Source organism: Sturnira hondurensis, unplaced genomic scaffold (genome assembly GCF_014824575.4).
Source record: "Sturnira hondurensis isolate 20B ecotype Veracruz unplaced genomic scaffold, ASM1482457v3 Scaffold0005329, whole genome shotgun sequence".
NCBI lineage: Eukaryota > Metazoa > Chordata > Mammalia > Chiroptera > Phyllostomidae > Sturnira > Sturnira hondurensis.
In genome coordinates, this window is record NW_028077960.1 from 4,173,488 (window position 1) to 4,192,216 (window position 18,729).

At 39.4% G+C, this 18,729-nt stretch overlaps 1 protein-coding gene and 1 pseudogene across 3 annotated transcripts in view; one reads left to right on the forward strand and one right to left on the reverse strand.

Moving 5' to 3' along the window:
* Positions 1-18,408, reverse strand: part of BBS4 (Bardet-Biedl syndrome 4) — a 55,516-nt gene extending 37,108 nt beyond the window's left edge. For all 3 annotated transcript variants that reach the window (XM_037047095.1, XM_037047093.1, XM_037047092.1), the window contains exons 1-2: positions 18,341-18,408; positions 5,550-5,601 (exon numbers count right to left, since the gene is read on the reverse strand). In XM_037047095.1, the coding sequence (XP_036902990.1) occupies positions 5,550-5,601; positions 18,341-18,364 (76 nt within the window). In that variant the 5' untranslated portion in view covers positions 18,365-18,408. The remainder of the gene's footprint in view (positions 1-5,549; positions 5,602-18,340) is intronic.
* LOC118987657 (protein FAM118B-like) lies at positions 5,966-7,579 on the forward strand (annotated as a pseudogene).
* Positions 18,409-18,729: the final 321 nt, after the last annotated feature.

The following is an 18,729-nucleotide window of genomic DNA, read 5'->3' on the forward strand; positions in this document are numbered from 1 at the left end:
AGCAATCTCACTCCAAGGTACTTACACAAATGAAATGAAAATTTTACACAAAACAAATGTTTGTAGCTTTATTTGTAAGATTAAAAAAAAACAGAAAACAACCCAAATGTCCTTCAATTGGTGAACTGATGAATAAAGTGTGGCAAAAATATAGAATATAATGCTACCCATCAATTAAAAAAATCAGACATACAACAACATAGATAACTCAAAAACATTATCCTGATTGAAAAAAAGGCCACTCAGATTTTAGATAATGTATGACTCCATTTCTATGACACTCTGGGAGAGGCGACAGTACAAGAAGAAAAAAAAAGATTAATGGTTGCAAGTAATAGAAAGTGGAAGAAGTGGTTTCTACAAAGTCCAAACGAATTTTGGAAAGTGATTAAGCTGTTCTAATTCTTGATTGTGGTGGTAGTTACATGTTCATTTTCATTTGTCAAAATTCCCAGAACACCATACTAAAAAAATTGGTGAATTTTGCCATGGCCGGCGTGGCTCAGTGGATTGAGCACTGGCCTGTGAACCAAAGGGTTGCTGGTTCGGTTCCCAGTCTAGGGTGCATGCCTGGGTTGTGGGCCAGGTCCCCAGTAGGCAGCCACACACTGATGTTTCTCTCCCTCTACTTCTCCCTCCCTTTCCCTCTCTCTATAAATAAATAAAATCTTTAAATAAAAAAGAAAGTATGTTCCCTGTGGATGGCTGGGGTGGGTGGGGGTGATGGAAAAACAAAACCAAAATGAGGTAATGGATGTTTAACTAGACTTACTCTGATGACCATTTTGTAACATATACAAATATCGAATTATGTTCTATACCTGAAACTAATATAATATGCTAATTATACCTCAATAAAAATAATTTAAAATGTATACATATACATATATACATACATATGTGTGTGTGTATATTTATATAAAATTACAAAAGAAAAAGAAAGTATGTTCTAAGCCCTAGCCAGTGTGGCTCAGTTGAGCATTATCCCACAAACCAGAAGGTTGCCAGTTTGACGCTGGTTAAGGCACGTGCCTGGGTTGTGGTTTTAATCCCTGGTCAAAGCCTGTACTGAAGGCAACCAATCAATGTTTCTCTCCCTTTCTCCCTCTCTCTCTCCTTTCCTATGTTTCTATAAAAATAAAAATATCTTTTAAAAAAAGAAAGTAAGCCCTGGCTGGTGCAGCTCAGTGGATTGAATGCAGGCTGTGAACTAAAGGGTCGCAGTTCGATTCCCAGGCAGGGCACATGCCTGGGTTGCGAGCCAGGTCCCCAGTGGGGGCCCTGTGAGAGACAACCATACATTGGTGTTTCTCTCCCTCTCTTTCTCCTTCCCTTCCTCTCTCTCTAAAAATAAAGATATAAAATATTTTAAAAAAAGAAAGTATGCTTTGTAACGACAATAGAATTAAACTAGAAACCAATAACAAAAGATATCTGGAAGCATCTCCAAATATATGGAAATTAATCAATACTTTTCTTAATAATGCATGGTCAAAGGGGAACACAAAGGAAAATGTTAAATATTAAGAACTGTATATTTAATTTATGAGACAATCAAGAAAATGTGAACAGACTTCTGCCAAGATGGAGGCATAGGTGGAAACACTGTGCCTTCTCCCACAACCAAGTTTGAATACAACAAAGGTTTGGAGAACAAAGACACAGCCAAAAAACAGAAAATTGAATTATACGGAAGTCCGACAACTACTAACCATTCAAGGGGGACGGTAAGAGGGGCAGAGCCAGCAGCAGAGCAGGGTCTGGCAGGACAGATCCCCCGACCTAGGCGTGCAGGCAGCCCGGAACCAGTCAGGGTGTGGGGCAGACTGACCGCGGTCGCACATTCGCGCACAGTGAGACAGACCACGCAGGCCCCAGGGGGCGAGGGCTGACGGCGGTGGCACACTTGCGTGCAGTGGGAGGAAACGCGTGGGCCCGGTGACAGTGGCAGCTGCAGCACCTGTGGGGGCCACGGCGGGAGGCGGCAGACTGGACGCCACAGTTCCTCATTGACCCGGCCCCCACATACAACGTCACAACCCAGCGACTGAGTTGCCCTGATCTAGTGAACACTTTAGGGCTCCGATCCTGCTACGGAACAGGCACGAACAGCCTGAAAGATGGCGCAAGAAGAACTCAAAAGTCCCAGGGCCAGTAACTCTCAGCGACTGAGACATTGCCAGCCTCTCAGAAGCACAATTCAAAACACTGTTTATCAGGATGCTCACAGAACTGGTTGATTATAGTCACAAATTAGAGGAACATATGAAGGCTAAACTAATTGAAATGAAGGGAGATGTCCAGGAACCCAATAGCAATGGAAAGGAAACTGGGACTCAAATCAATGGAATGGACCAGAAGGAAGAACGAAACATCCAACCAGAAAGGAATGAAGAAATGAGAATTCAAAAAAATGAGGAAAGGCTTAGGAACCTCCAGGACATCTTTAAATGTTCCAACATCCAGATTATAGGGGTACCAGAAGGGGGAAAGAAACAGCCACGAGTGGAAAATGTATTTGAACAAATAATAAAGGAGAACTTCCCCAGTCTGTCAAAGGACATAGACTTCCAGGAAATCCAGGAAGCTCAGACAGTCCCAAAGAAGTTGGACCCAAGAAGGAACACACCAAGGCACATCATAATTACATTAGCCAAGACTAAAATGACGGAGAGAATCCTAGAAGCAGCAAGAGATAAGGGGATAGTCACCTATAAAGGAGTGCCCATCAGACTGTCAGCGGATTTCTCAAAAGAGACCTTACAGGCAAGAAGGGGCTGGAAAGAAGTATTCCAAGTCAGGAAATCCAAAGACCTACAGCCAAGATTGCTTTATCCAGCAAAACTTTCATTTAGAATGGAAGGATAGATAAAGTGCTTCACAGATAAGGTCAAGTTCAAGGAGTTCATCATGACCAAGCCCTTATTATATGAAATTCTAAAGGGACTTATCTAAGAAAAAGAAGATGAAAAATGTTAACAGTGAAAGGACAGCAAACTCACAGTTATTAACAACCATACCTAAAACAAAAGCAAACCAAGAGGACAACTAGATCAGGAGTGGAACCATAGAAATGAAGAACACATGGAGGGTTAGCAACAGGGGAGTGGGAGGAGGAGAAGCGGGGAGAAGGTACAGAAAATAGCATAGATGGTAGGTAGAAAATAGATAGGGGGGAGGGCAAGAATAGTGGGGGAAATACAGAATCTAAAGAACTTGAGACACGTGGTTATAAACTAAGGGGGGGAGAATGGTGGGGGAGGGAGTGTGCAGGTGGAGGAGAATGAAGGGAGGGGGAATAGAACAACTGTAATGGTATAATCAATAAAATATATTTTTAAAAAAGGAAATGTGAACAATGACAATTTGGTGATATTAAAAAATTATTATTAATTTAAACATAAAGAGTTGTGCACTGGCCGGTGTGGCTCAGTTGGTTGGAGCGTCGTCTGGTAACCAAAGGGTTGCGGTTCAATTCTGGTCAGGGCACATACCTAGGTTGTGGACTTGATCCCTGGTCTGGGGCATGTATAATCCCCGGTCCAGGTGCATATAAGAGGCAACCAATTCTCTCTCTCCTTTTCTCTCTCTCTAAAAAGCAATTTTAAAAATGCCCTCAGGTAAGCATAAAAATAAAAAAAGTTGTATAAAAGTTAAAACACTTGAAATGTGTATAAACCACATGAGCACTGTTTAGAAGGACATATGAAGTATTAAATGCTTGTAACAAAAAAAAATGATCTAAGTTCATTTTTCATGTATGAACCTTTTTTATATATGGCTTGATCCAATTTGCTGATACATTTTTTTAGATTTATTTATTTTTAGAGAGAGGAGATAGGAGGGAGAGAAACACTGATCAGTTGGCTCTCACATGTCCCCAACTGGGGACCTGGTCTGCAGCCCAGGTGTGTGTCCTGACTGGGACTCAAACCAGGGACCTTTTGGTTAGCAGGCCAGTGTTCAATCCATCGAGCCACACCAGCCAGGGCTTTGCTAATATTTTGTTAAGGATTTTTGCATTTGTGTTCACTAAAGATGTTGGTCTATAGTTTTCTTCTTTTGTGATACTTTTGCCTCTGGTGTCAGGGTTATGCTGGGCTCAAACAAGTTGGGCACTATTCCCTCTTGTATTGGAAATCCTGGAAGATTTTATATAGAATAGGTGTTATTTCTATATAGAATATAGAATAGATGTTATTTTGTTTGTTTGTTTTAAACATTTTTTTTATTTATTTTTGAAGAGAGGGGAAAGGAGGGAGAAGGGGAGGGAAAGAAACACCAATGTGCAAAGAAACATTGATCAGTTGCCTGTCTCACACATCCTGACCAGGGACGGGGCTGCAAGCCGGGGGAATCAGCCTGCCACCTCTCACCCTGCAGGATGACCCCCAGCCAAATGAGCTACACCGGTCAGGGCTCCGTGTTCTTTCTTTCTTAAATGTTTTCTAGAATGTGACCATGAAGCAATCTAGGCCTGGATTTTTCTCGATTGGAACATTTTAAAGTACAAACTCAATTTCTTTAATAGATATGGGATTATTAAGGTTATATATTTCTTTAGAAAGAGCTCTGATAATGATTTTCTTTCAAAGAAATTGGTCAGTTTCATCTCAGTTATCAAACTTACTGGCATTATATGTACAGTACTCATGTATTTTCCTTTTAGTATCTGTAGGATGTATAATGATGTCCCTCTATTGTTGCTTTTGGTAATTTGTTATCTCTTTTTCTCAATTCGTCTGACTGCCAGTTTATACATTTCAGTGATCTTTTCAAAGAACTAGGTTTTTATTTTATTTTTCCCTCTTTGCTTTTCTATTTCAATTTCATTGGTTTCTGCTCTGATCTAATTGTTTCTTATGTTTAATTTGCTCTCCTTTATTCAGTTTCTTTTTGTTTTTTTAAGATTTTATTTGTTTATTTCCAGAGTGGGGCAGGGAGGGAGAAAGAAAGGGAAGGAAACATCACTGTGTGGTTAACTTCTTTCGTGCTCCTTAATGGGGACCAGGCCCACAACCTGGGCATGTGCCCTAGACTGGGAATTGAACTGGTGACCCTTTGCTTTGTAGTCTGGCATTTAATCCACTGAGCCACACTAGCCATGGCCTTTATTCAGTTTCTTAAGGTAGGAACTTAGTTATTTGATTCCAAGGGTGTAAAATGCAGTTCTTTATATTATAGGTCCTTATCAAGTTAGGCTTCCCAGATTCAGTATTTACAAAACTTCACACTTACTTAACATATACATGAAATTATTTGAGGCCTGATATGTACTTATGGGAATTTTAGAGTAGTTTTCCACAAGTACAAAATTAATACACATTTACATAATAATAAAACTCCACTTAAAAACACTTACAGGTAAAATCAATACCCTCATATCTAACGACTCCATAAAATAAAAATTAAGTATGGCAAAACATTTACACTAATAGTGCTTTTGTCAACAATCACATTTTTAAAAGCTCTAATGCACATAGAATAGAACAAAAATAATAATAAAAGAAATCTGCAAACATACACATACAATGAAATTGCATACAGACCTTTTTTTAGCTGGGGGTTCTGAGATTCAGCAGATGCAGGAAGTTGAGTTCTCTGAAATGAAAGAAGTCTGTGTTAAAGCACCACCATTCCAATAACAATCATCAGTAAGTAGCTCTCCAATCATGCAATTAATCCACTAACTGCATATAGGTATAAATAACTACTTTGAATATAGTTTACAAATGCCAAACTATTAATAATGTAAAATGCATATTTTAATATATACTTACATGTATTTATATGTATAATTATCATCCATGATGTGTGCAAATAAATGTCCTAAGTTCTTAAGACACTACATACTATTAGTATCATGCTTAATGCTCTACTTCTCAGCAGCTAAACCAAAAGAAGTGTTAACTTTAATAAAAGGAAGCTTATGAGTTAGAGCAGCAGCCTTGGGAGCAGACAAGGGATGCTCCAGGGATGGTATACCTTCTCAGAAGCTTCATCGCAGGGAAAGCAGTGACAATGAAGTTCTCATTCTTTGCACGAAACTGGATGGCTTCTACAGGAGCCAGGTGTCTGACATAGACAAGATTTTTGTATTCTTCAGTGATGGTGCCCCCGCCTCCACCAACAAAAAGCCCAGGAAGATGGTTCCAAGATCAAAAAATCAGAAGCCTTAGGAACTTATGCCAGTGACTGGAATGCCAATTAATGCTGCATTTGTACCTCAGGTTCCTGGCCTGAAATTCTAGAACCAGGTTAGTTAATTCAGGCTAATTCAGGCTTTACTGGATGCTGCCACTGAATTTGATCTTCTAGAAGATGAAGAGACACCCTGACTGTTGTAGCTCAGTGGAATGAGTGTTGGCCTGCGAACCGCCAGGTTCCCAGTTGGATTCTGAGTCAGGTCACATGCCTGGGTTGTGGGCCAGGTCCCTAGTTAGGGGCATGGCACCCAACTGATGATTGATGTATTTTCACACATCGATATTTCTCTCCCTCTTTCTCCCTCCCTTCCCCTCTAAAAATAAATAAAAACAGAAGATGAAGAAAGCAAAAATTTTCAGAAATATCTCCATGAGGACAAGAATCTTGTTCATGTTGCCCATTACTTTTACCAGAAACTCTCTCCTCGTACTAGTAATGTCCAAACCATATTTTTCAAAGACTGTTTATTTTTATTTTTTAAAGATTTTATTTATTTATTTTTAGGGATAGGGGAAGGGAGGGAGACAGAGAGGGATAAAAACACCATTGTGTGAGGGAAACATCAATTGGTTCCCTCTCGCACACCCCAACCAGCGACCTGGCCTGCAATCCAGGCATGAGCCCTGACTGGGAATCGAACTGGTGACCTTTCAGTTTGCAGGTGGGCACTCAATCCACTGAGACACACCAGCCTTCAAGGACTGCTTGTATAAAGTATTTGATGATTTGGAGTCAAAGATGGAAGACTCTGGAAAACAGCTATTTAGTCACTTCTTCACCTGACGGAAAATGGAGCCCTGGTCTTGACTACAAATGTCAATAATCAAATCCCTTGATCTTACTGGTGAAAAAAAAAGTCCTAGAGTGGGCTCAAGAGAAGCAGAAGCTGACCATGTTACACACCCATGGGTGTGTAACCCTAATGGCACATCCTCCATCCAGCTGGGTATCAGAATGTGCTCAGGAATGCTCAAGTTACAAGAGATTCAGAAACTCTACAAAAACAAGTAATTTCTTTTCCTGGATTGTGACTGGACTGTGGATGACATCACTTTCCAAGTCCTTTTTCTGGAGGTCATCAAGCATAAGTCTGACTTAGAACATTTCATATCAGTTCAGAGAGGAGATGGAGATGAGTTCAAGAAGCTTTGGGAAAGCATGCTGGACAAAGGATTAAGGTCATCTGCTACTGAAATGAATATGCTGATCTTCCAGAACATTTCAAGCGACTGGCTGTGAGATCTCCATGAGGGGCAGATCAGCAGGGATAGTGAGAGAAGGTCAGCTAAATTCCTCGTCTGTAGCACACAGTGAAATGAGACTGCAGCACATGAGAGCGCGTCAGAAGTCACCCCATCAGACCAAGCTGTAAGGCCCTACTGTGAACAGAGTTTAACAGTCAACTTACAAGAACCCAACACAGTTCCTGGGAAGAACCAAAACCCAGACGTTAAAGGTTGCAGGTAGAGTGGAAGGGAATGTTTCAACTTGATCCTTCATGCCAGCTGGCTCTTGGTCTTACGCGGCCTGTTCCAGGTTGAGAATACCCAAATAACAACAGGACCCAGATACAGCTCTGCTCCCCACCCCACCCCACCCCACAGCTGGACGTGCCTGTGTCCTCACAGCAGAGCAGCGTGATATCCAGACTGAGGCCACTGCTCTGTGTGAAGGACTGGGGAGGTAGACGGCACGGAATCACCATGGCCTTACTGCAGTTTTGTACTCTGTACTTGGTTTTTCTTAAGCTTAATGGCTTTTTAAAAACAAGAACTGAAGCTCTAGTTTTCTAGATCTTTTACAGTATACAGTAAAAGTTTTAAAAAGGGAGTTTATGAGGTTATCTACACAAAAACTGTGTAGCACTTAATATACTAGAAGGGAGTTTTTTTAAGGGATACACCATATTAAATAATATAATAAATAACATCTTACATTATAATTCTGCTGAAAATCTTCAAATGTATTTTTCCACCTCCTATGTTTGATATGATATGAGCAAAAAATAATGAACATTTCCAGAAGTAATGAGACACTAATCTTTAGATTCTGGATACTCAAACCAGTTCTGACCAGGTTAAATGAAAATAAATCCACCCTTATATACATTACAGGGACCTGCACCACAGAGAATAAGTGTCAGTTTTAATTCATAGCCTCAAAAAAATCTTTGCATTGGACCTCCTGCTCTGTACACTGAGTTTCCTGATTACATTAAAATAATGTGATTTCTCAGTGTTAAGTGTTTCTGCAGCCAATATGAACTACCTAGCTGAGTTACATGAGAGGCTGTATGGCCCACAAATTTCAAAATACTTATTTTTGGCCCTTTAAAAAACACTTCGGCCCTGGCTGGTGTAGCTCAGTGGATTGAGCGCGGACCTGTGAACCAGACGATCGCGGTTCGATTCCCAGTCAGGGTACATGCCTGGGTTGCAGGCCAGTTCCCGGCAGGGGATGCATGAGAGGCAACCATACATTGATATTTCTCTCTCTCTCTCCTTCCCTTCCCCCTCTAAAGATAAATAAATAAAATCTTTAACTAAAAAAAAAAACACAGAGATTAGGAGGTAGAATTTGTGGTGTTTTTTTTTTTATTTAACTTTTGTTCAAGTACAGTTTTCTTTCTTGTATTCCCAGCCCTGCACCCCCCCAGTGCTCCCCACCCCCCGCCCATCTCTGGAATTTGTGGTGTTAAATTGAAAAATATAAAAACTACAAAAATGAACAACAATGGCAATAACTGGCAGAAAGCAATGGGCAATAAATCATTCAAGGATCCCTGTATTATTCAAATTTAAGTTTGAACTTTAAGCATGTACTATTTTAAAAACTGGAGTACTCACTAAAGGAAGCCCAAAGAATAGAATATATAACTTCTAAGGAATGAAATGAGAAAAACAGAAGGAAAAGAATAAGAAACCCAGTCCAAAAGTGGAGGGGTAGGGGGGTGGGGAGGGAGTGGCAGTGAATATAAGAAAAAAATGAAATTCCCCAATGAAAAGACAGATTATGAGGATGAATTTTTAAACTATAGATTTATGCTATTTGTATAAAGACAAACCTAAAATATAAGGAATAAGATACACAAAGTAAAAAATGGCAAAAGATACACCACAGAAATAGAAACAAAATGAAAACCAAAGTAGCAATATTAACATTAGACAAAATAGACTTCAAGAGAAAAAACCTTATCAGAGAAGTGAAAATGAAGTAAAATATTGAAGACTGAAATGGAAAAGGCAAATTTTAAAACCTTTTAAAATATGTAAGATAGGGAAGGATTACTTCCACAAGATATAAAAGCACAAACCAATTAGAAAAGATCTAACAGAAAGAAAAATTAAAAAAATAACGCCAGTTACATTGCATTAAATACATACATACATACATACATACATACGTACATAAAACACCCAGCCATGGCTGGAGTGGCTCAGTGGATTGAGTGCTGGCCTGCGAATCAAAAGGTTGCTGGTTCGATTCCCAATCAGGGCTGGCCTGCAGGTCAGGTCCACAGTTGGGGGCATGTGACAGGTAACTGACCAATGTTTTTCACTCACACACTGATCTTTCACTCCCTCTTTCTTCTTCCCTTCCCCTCTCTCTAAAAATAAATAAATAAAATCTTTCTGTAAAATATATCCCTCCCCACCTGTCTCAGTTGGTTACAGCATCATCCCATGCACCGAAAGACTGTAGGTTCAATTATGGGTCAGGGCACACACCTAGGTTGTGGTGTGACCCCCATATGGGACGCAACAGATCAATGTTTCTCTCTCTCCCCCACCCTTCTCCTCTCTGTAAAATCAATAAACACATCCTCAGGTGAGGATATCTGTCCCCTCTTCCATTTTGAAAATAATATTTTAAAAAAAGAAAATACTCCAGAATAAATTTAACCAAGGAGATAAAAGGCCTGTACCTGACAAACTATAAGACACTGAAAAAAGAAACTGAAGAAGATACAAATAAATGGGAGCATATACTATGTTCATGGACAGGAAGAATTAACATCCTTAAAATGTCCATACTACCCATAGCAATCTATAAATTCAACATAATCCTATAAAAATACCAATGGTGCTTTTCACAAAACTAGAGCAAATCATCCTAATATTTATATAAAACCACAAAAGATCCTGAACAGCCAAAGAAATCTTGAGAAAAAAGAGCAAAGTGGGAGGTGTCATGCAACTGGATAGCAAACTATACTACAAGGCTTGAGTAACCAAAGCAGCATGGTACTGCCATGAAAACTAAAACACAGATCAGTGAAACAGAATAGAGAACCCAATATAAACTCCCGCTGTCCCAGTGGCAAGAATGTACAATGGGATGGTTTCTTCAATACATGGTGTTGGGAAAAATGAAACTAGACCATTTTCTTACACCATACACAAAAATAAAACTCAAAATGGATTAAAGACATAAATGTAAGATGTGAAGCCATAAAGTTCCTAGGAGAAAACACAGGCAGTAAAACTCTTTGAAATTACTCTTAGCAATATTTTTTTTGGATATGCAATCCTTGTGCAAGGGAAACGACAGAAAAAATAAACCAATGAAACTACATTAAAATAGTTTCTGTACAGCAAAGGAAGCCATTAACAAAACAAAAAGACAATGTACTGAATGGGAGAATGATACACACTGTAAGGGGTTAATATCCAAAATATATAAAGAATTCTCAAAACTTCACACACACAAATAAAAAAAATGGGCAGAGGACCTGCATAGACACTTTTCCAAAGAGGACATACAGACGGCCAAAAGACATGAAAAGATGCTCAATGTCACTAATCATCAGAGAAATACAAATTAAAACCACAGTGAGATACCACTGCACACCTCAGAATGGTTATCATTAGTAAATCAATAAACAACAAGTTTTGGGGAGGATATGGAGATAAGAGAAAACTCATGCACTGTTGGTGCAGCCACTGTGCAAAACAGTACAAAGGTTGTTCAAAAAATTAAAAATACAACTACCATATGATCCTGCAATTCCACTTCTGTTTAGTTATCCAAAGAAATCTAACACTAATTCAAAAACTACATGCTCCCCTATGGTTACTGCAGCATCATTTATGTTAGCCCAGATATGGAAGCAACTACATGTCTAATGATAAACAAATGGGTCAAGAAGATGTGGTAAATATATACAGTGAAACATTACCCAGCCATGAAAAAGGGAAACGTTACTATTTGTGACAACGTAGATGGGCCTAGAGCATATTATGTTAAGTAAAATACGTCAAACAGAGAAAGACATATGATTTCACTTATATGTGAAATCTAAACAAGAAAAATAAACAAAATAGAAACAAACTCACAGGTACAAATAACAAATTGATAGTCATCAGACGGGAGGTGGTTGGGGGGATGGATGGCAGAGATGAAACAGATTAAGGAGTTCAAATTGCCAGTTATTAAAAACAGTCACGGAGACATAAAGTGCAGCATAGAAAACATAGCCAATAACATTGTGATAATTATGTACAGTGTCAGATGGGTACTAAGCTGATCAGGATGACCACTTGATAGGATGTTTAAATGTCTAGCCACTACATTGTAGACCAGAAGTTAATACATTATTTTATGTCAACTGTGATTGGAAAATAAATTAAAATAAGAAAAATATCTAAATATTCAGCTACATTAAAATTAGTAACTTCCGTTCCAAAAGGGAAGACAGAAAACTAAAAGATACTTGCACTACAGAACACAACCCCCCCAAAAAAGGCCAGAAACTATAAATAACTACAAATCAATAAGAAAAACAGCAAATAGAAAGCTAAGTAAAACATGAACCAGCACTGCACAGAAGACAAAGTAACAACCTATTATGTTCCACCTCACTAATAATCAAGGAACGATAAACTAATATAACATAAAACATTTCATTTCATACCCATCATATTGACAAAAGCTTAAATAGTAACAGTACCAAGGACATAAGCAACAGGAACTGGTGGTAGCAGCATAAATTGTTGTAACTACCTTCGAGTTTCCTATAAGTAATCAGGTTGAGGATGTACATACCCCATGGTCCAGCAATCCACTTGTAGAAATACCCTAAACTTTTCTATAAGGATAGATATACAAGGTCTGTCCAGGAGAAGTCCAGCCATGGTTAATATAATGAGAATGGTATGCACAACATTGGGGTAACCTAGGGCAGTGGACTGGAATGCTCATCCATGAAAAATGATGATTTCACTGTACTAGTCAGTGGAGGTGGTAGATGCCATGGAGTGAGCGTGTGCACTGTGTGGCCAATACATTCCAAATGACTGAGAGAGTAGAGCAATGAAACTGCACAAAATTTTGTATTAAGCTTGAACACTCCTCAGAAGAAACTATTCAGATGATTCAGAAGGCTTTCAGGGACAATGCATTAAGTGCATCACAAGTAAAAGTGTGGCACAAACACTTCAAAGATGGTTGAGAATCTGTTGAAAAGTGATCCACATTCTGGAAGACCTGCAACAAGCTGAACACCTGAGACTGTTGAATGTGTAGGGGCTGCAATCAACAAAGATCAGTGACTGACAGTGTGAGAGCTAGAAGCTGATGTGGGGATTCCAAAAACTACTGTGTCCAAGATTTTCATGCTGGATCCTGGCATGAAACATGTTGTAGCAAAATTCATCCTCTAACTTCTGCTACCACAGCAGAAGGAACATTGTGCTGCAGTTGCTAATGACTTGATTCAAACCACTACCAATGAACTAGATTTCCTCAAGAAGGTCCTAACTAAAGATGAATTGTGGGTCTACAGCTATGATCGGACAGGAAGGCCCGGTCATCCCAATGAAAGTTGCCTGGTTCTCCTTGTCCAAAGAAAACGTGGCAAAGTAGCAGCAAAATCAAGACCATGTTAACTGTGTTTTTTGATTGGGAAGGTGTTGTCCATCACAAGTACCCCACCTCCGGGACAAATAATTAATAAGAAGTACTAACTCTATGTTCTTCATCAGTTGAGAGATGCAATACCAATGAAAACAGTTGCAGCTATGGGCAACCGGAGATTGGTGACTTCACTACAATAATGCACCCACTCATGCATCACGTCTTGAAGTTTTTTGGCAAGACATCAAATCACCCACGTGACTCAGCCCTCCTACAGCCCAGATTTGGTGCCCTGCCAACTGCTGACTTTTCCCCAAACTAAAATCACCTTTGAAAAGGAAGAGATTTCAGACCATCAATGAGATTCAGGAAAATACGACAGGGCAGCCAATGGTGATCCCAACAAAAAACGTTGCAGAGTGTTTTGAACAGTGGAAGAGACGCTGGCAGAACTGTGAGGTCCCAACATGACTACTTGCAAGAGGACTGAGGCATCACTGTCGTATGTACAATGTTTCTTGTATCTTCTTTATGAATGTCTCCATTTTTCATATTACATGGAAGGATACTTTCTGGGCAGACCTTGCAAAAGAATGTTCATAGGTACGTCTGAGACACTCTTACTTCTCAAATTTTGCCTTACCCTAGTCCTAGCCCTGTTCATAGCAGCATTCTTTTTAATAACTGAAAATCAGATGGGGAGTGGAAGGCTGAACTAACAGGGAGTAGAGAAGCGGTTCCCAGGAGTTGGAAGACATAGGGAGAGGCTGGTATAAGAGTACAAAGTTTCAGCTACAGGATGAATAAAGCCTAAGGCTGTAATGTATAGCATGGTGATTATAGTTGACAATAATATACTGTATTGTATAAATGAAATTTGCTGAGAGTAGAACTTAACTGTTCTCACAAAAAATGGGGTTGGGGTAATAGCTATGTCAATTAAATTAATGGTGGGAATCCTTTCAAAATGTATCAATATATGTGTATCAGATCACCACATACACTTTAAATATCTTACAACTCTGTCAATTATACCTCAATAAAGCTTTTTTTAATTTTTAAAGATTTATTTACCTTTTTATTCACTCTTTTAGAAGATGTATTTCATAACAACAAAAATTAATCCTTAAAACACAAGAGAACAATTTGTTCTTTTAACTAACTGTCTTAATTTAACAAACAGAAAATACTAAATACTGTTTTAATACTAAAACAAATAACCCATTTAAAAATCGGCAAAGAGCCCTGGCTGGCCTAGCTCAGTGGATTGAGTGCGGGCCTGCGAACCACACGATCGCAGTTCGATTCCCAGTCGGGGCACATGTCTGGGTTGCAGGCCAGTTCCCAGCAGGGGACTCACGAGAGGCAACCATATACTGATACTTCTCTCCTTGTCTCCTTCCTTTCCCCTCTAAAAGATAAATAAATTTTAAAAATGGGCAAAGAAAACATGAAAAAATATAAAACTAAAAATTGGCAAAAAAAAACCTTGTAGAGACACTTCACCAAGAGATATAGATGAATAAGCACATAAAAAAAGTACTCAGTATCATTTTCCTTTACAGAAATAAAAATTAAAACCCAAATAACCATGAGTACACATCCAGTATAATGGCTTAAAAAAATAAAAGCACTGACAATACCAAGTTAACAAAGATGTGGAAAAACTAAAACGCTCATGCACTGCTCAAGGAATGTAAATGCTTTACATTTACATTGGAAAACAGTATGGCAGGTTTTATTTAAAATATACATTTACCACACAACCCAGCAATCTCACTCCTAGAGAAACAAAAACATACCCATGCATAAATTTGTATGCCAATACTCAAAACATTATTCAGAATAGCCAAAACCAAGAAACAATTCAAATACCCATCAATTTGCAGATAAATAAAATGTATATATATTTATAAAATGGAATACTGCTTAGAAATAAAAACAAATTACTGTCACATATAATATGAACTTCATAAAACATGCTAAATTAAAGTCAGACACATAGACTACATATTATGATTCCATTAGGTGAAATTACAAGAAAAGGCAAAACTATCGAGGCAAAAAGCAAATCAACAGTGGGCTGGGGTTGTAAGTACAGGTTGGCTTGCAAACTGATGCAAGGGGACTGTTTGGAGTGATGGACGTGAGTTGTGGTGATGTTTGCACAACTACATAAAGTTACTAAAATTAATAAAACTTCATGTTTAAATGGGTAAATTTACCCTGGCTGGTATGGCTCAGTGGATTGAGCACTGGCCTATAAACCAAGCAGTCGCAGTTCAACACCCAGTCAGGGCACATGCCTGCGTTTCAGACCAGGTCCCCAGCTGGGGGAGTACTCAAGGCAACAGATCAATGTTTCTATTCCTATTTTTCTTTCCCTCTCCCCCTCTCTTTAAAAATAAAATCCTTAAAAAATAAAAAATAAATAAAATGGGTAAATTTTATGGTATATATAATTATACCCCAAAGAACTATACTGTTTTGTAAAAAATTGTAATGGTTCAAAAAGCATCTTCATGAATCAGCAACACTTCTTCCTACACAAAGTAGAAGTAAAATAAATTATATATTTTTTGATGTGTCCCTCAAAAGACTTTCCAGAACAGTCTTGGATTCTATTAACCCATTTGATCTTGTTTACAGCTGGGATATATGTAGAATAAAATTTTTTTGGGGGGGGGGGTTCTTTCTTCATTTTTATGTAGTTCTGTGATCATTTGTACATCTAACAAATATTTAGGTCATGCTTGACATGTGGTAGGTACTCTATTTGAACCAAATCAACTAGTGCAGTAGTGATTTTTGCTACGTTCTGAAAAACTTTACTGGAAGAAAGTTGTTTATACAAATACATCAAATAATGGGAAGTAGAGAATCACAAAAAATGTTGCAGGTCAGGGACACCAGTTATTTGCTCAGTTTTTTCAAAAAGATCTCTGAACCATTTATTATATTCTTAAATAAAATAAAATATAAATGTCAGCCCCCATTAAGGAACTAGTTCCTCCCTAAGGAACTAGTAAACTAAATAATGTGGGTAGTAAATTAGAATTTCTGTGGGCTACTTTCATTCCATTATGCTGGGATGTCACCTGTCCTCAAGGCCATTAGTACAGCATTCGTAGACTTTTATTTATGTGTTTGTTCAAAGTTCTCTCTGGGAGTTTTAAGTCTGTCTTCTCCACATCTATATACCCATATCTACAGATCTGTTTTTTTCCTTTGTGTCACAAAATTAAGACTACACAACGTACCCCCACTTCACATCTACCTTTTATTTAAATATACACCATGGAAATCCTTCCAGGTCAACATATATAGTTCTAACATTCTTACTTTTTTTTTTAAAGAATTTATGCCCTGGCTGGTGTGGCTCAGTGGACTTAGTGCCAGCATGAGAACCAAAGTGTCTCAGGTTTGATTCCCAGTCAGGGCACATCCCTGGGTTGCAGGCTAGGTCCCCAGGATGGGGCGGGGCACAAGAGAGTTCACAGATCCACACTCAATCTACTGAGCCACACCAGCCAGGGCCTAACATTCTTTTAAATGGCTGCACAATCTTCTTACACATGGAAATATCAGAAGTCATCCACTACTCCACCAATGGGCCTTTACCGTTTCCAGCTTTTTGCAACCATAAGCAGTACTGCAACAAATATCCTTGTACTATATGCATATGTTTTGCTTTTATTTTGATAGGACACTGGTCTGAGAGGACTGTTGGATCATTTTATTAAAAGATGACAATTCCCAAAACAACCCCAGAAACTCAAATTTCCATGCAGTGGTAACTTGAAAAAATATTACTGTAAATATAACACTGCTAGCAATAAATTTGACAATAATGAAAGTAATTAAACTTCAGGCTCAAGTGCTAAAGTCGTATCAAAATAAAAAAGCCATTTCATTTAAAACACTATTAGAGCCCTGGCTGGGGTGGCTCAGTGGATAGGGCGCCAGTCTGTGTTCCATTCCCAATCAGGGCATATGCCTGGTTTGTGGACCAGGTGTCCAGATGGGGGCGTGTGAGAGACAACCAATCAATGTATCTCACACATCCATGTTTCTCTTCCTCTCTTACTCCCTCCTATTCCCTCTCTCTAAAGAAATAAATAAAGTCTTTTTAAAAAATCATTTTCTCTTAGAAAAATAAAACCCTATTAGAAACTGAAACGCACAGGACAATTCTGCCATCTCAGAAATCTAGTTCACAATAGTACGTGAACACATTTCAATACCTGCAATGAGCACTAAAGTATAAACTATATTTGGAGCAAATGCCATGTTACCATGATATCTTACATTTAAGATTATGTAGGCGAAGTATTTTTGGTATGTTTCCAATATTAAAACCTAGTAACACTAATCATACTTTTTTTAATTCGTAGCTTTAAAAAAATCTTTGCGTTGGGCGTCCTCCTCTATACTCCTAGTTTCCTGATTACACTAAAATAATTTGACTTCTCTGCTAACATAAAGAGAATAGAAAACAAATGGCCCCTCTGGGAGATAACAACGGCCTTGCTCTTTAACAGCCAAAATTTGTCTATGCTTTCCAGGGAGCGTCTCAAATGGCAATAAATTCCGAATGAATAACTAAAGTCATTCTAACAAATGCGTAGAACAAGCTCTGAAACCCAATACCCAAAATAAGGTAAACAAAGTTTCACACTTGGGGCTTTATAAAGAATACCCAATTATGAACGTACACCTCAAAAATGAGTACTACTAGGTCACTCCACTAGGCAACTCTGTGGAGTTTAATCCCTAAAGAGTCCTTTCCTAAATTTAATCCCGTGGGAAAAAACCTGGCCCCGCCCCACCGGCAGAAGGCAGTGATGCTAAACGCTTGCAGGTTGTCTCATTCAATTCCTAATCCAAGGGATTAACAGAAACTGCCTGCCTTGCAGATAAGGTGTTTAGTGCCTTTCAAAACCCAATACAACAGAAAAGATGGGGCTAGGAAAAAGCCATTTTTGATTAAAAGCTGCCTTTTCCGGCCAGTGGGTCTCAAAAGGAGCCACGGGCCCAGCACTGCAAAGAATTCAACCCTGCTCCCAGACGGACCACTTCTCGGGAGCTGGCCCGTGGCGCCCCGCCCGCCGCAAGGCGCTCGCTGGAAGCCGCTCGCCCGGGGCACTAGTCTGCACTAGAACAAGGGCAGAAGCCACCTGACATCCTGCCTCGCCCTCCACTCCGCTTCGCCCCGACCAGAACGGCCTTGCTCAGTCCAGTCCCGCCTCGCGAGGAACCATACGTGATCTGCACTCACCATCACAGCCCTCTCCTCAGCCATCTTGGCTCCGCCCACGGCTGCGCGGCCGGAAGTAAGCAGTTTCCCAGGCAACTGTGTGGAAGTTGTAGGACTAGGGAAGTGGGAGGGGCCTAAGCCGAGAAGGGAGTAGTTGAAAGTAGGAGGGTTTCGTTCGTCCCACTTGATGGTTTTCTGGAAGCTGGGAAAAGGTTGGGTACTGCTGCACATTTAGTTTTGGCTGATGAGGGAATGTGCAGCCAGTCATCCCTGGGCAACCCCTACCACTGCCCACCCTTTTAAGGGTGGTGCTGGAGAAACCCAGGCCGCGATGACTGGAGCCACACTTCGGAGAGCCAGAGCAATCCTCCTGCCATATGACTTTGCCTGGTTTTACAGTCACAGCAGAG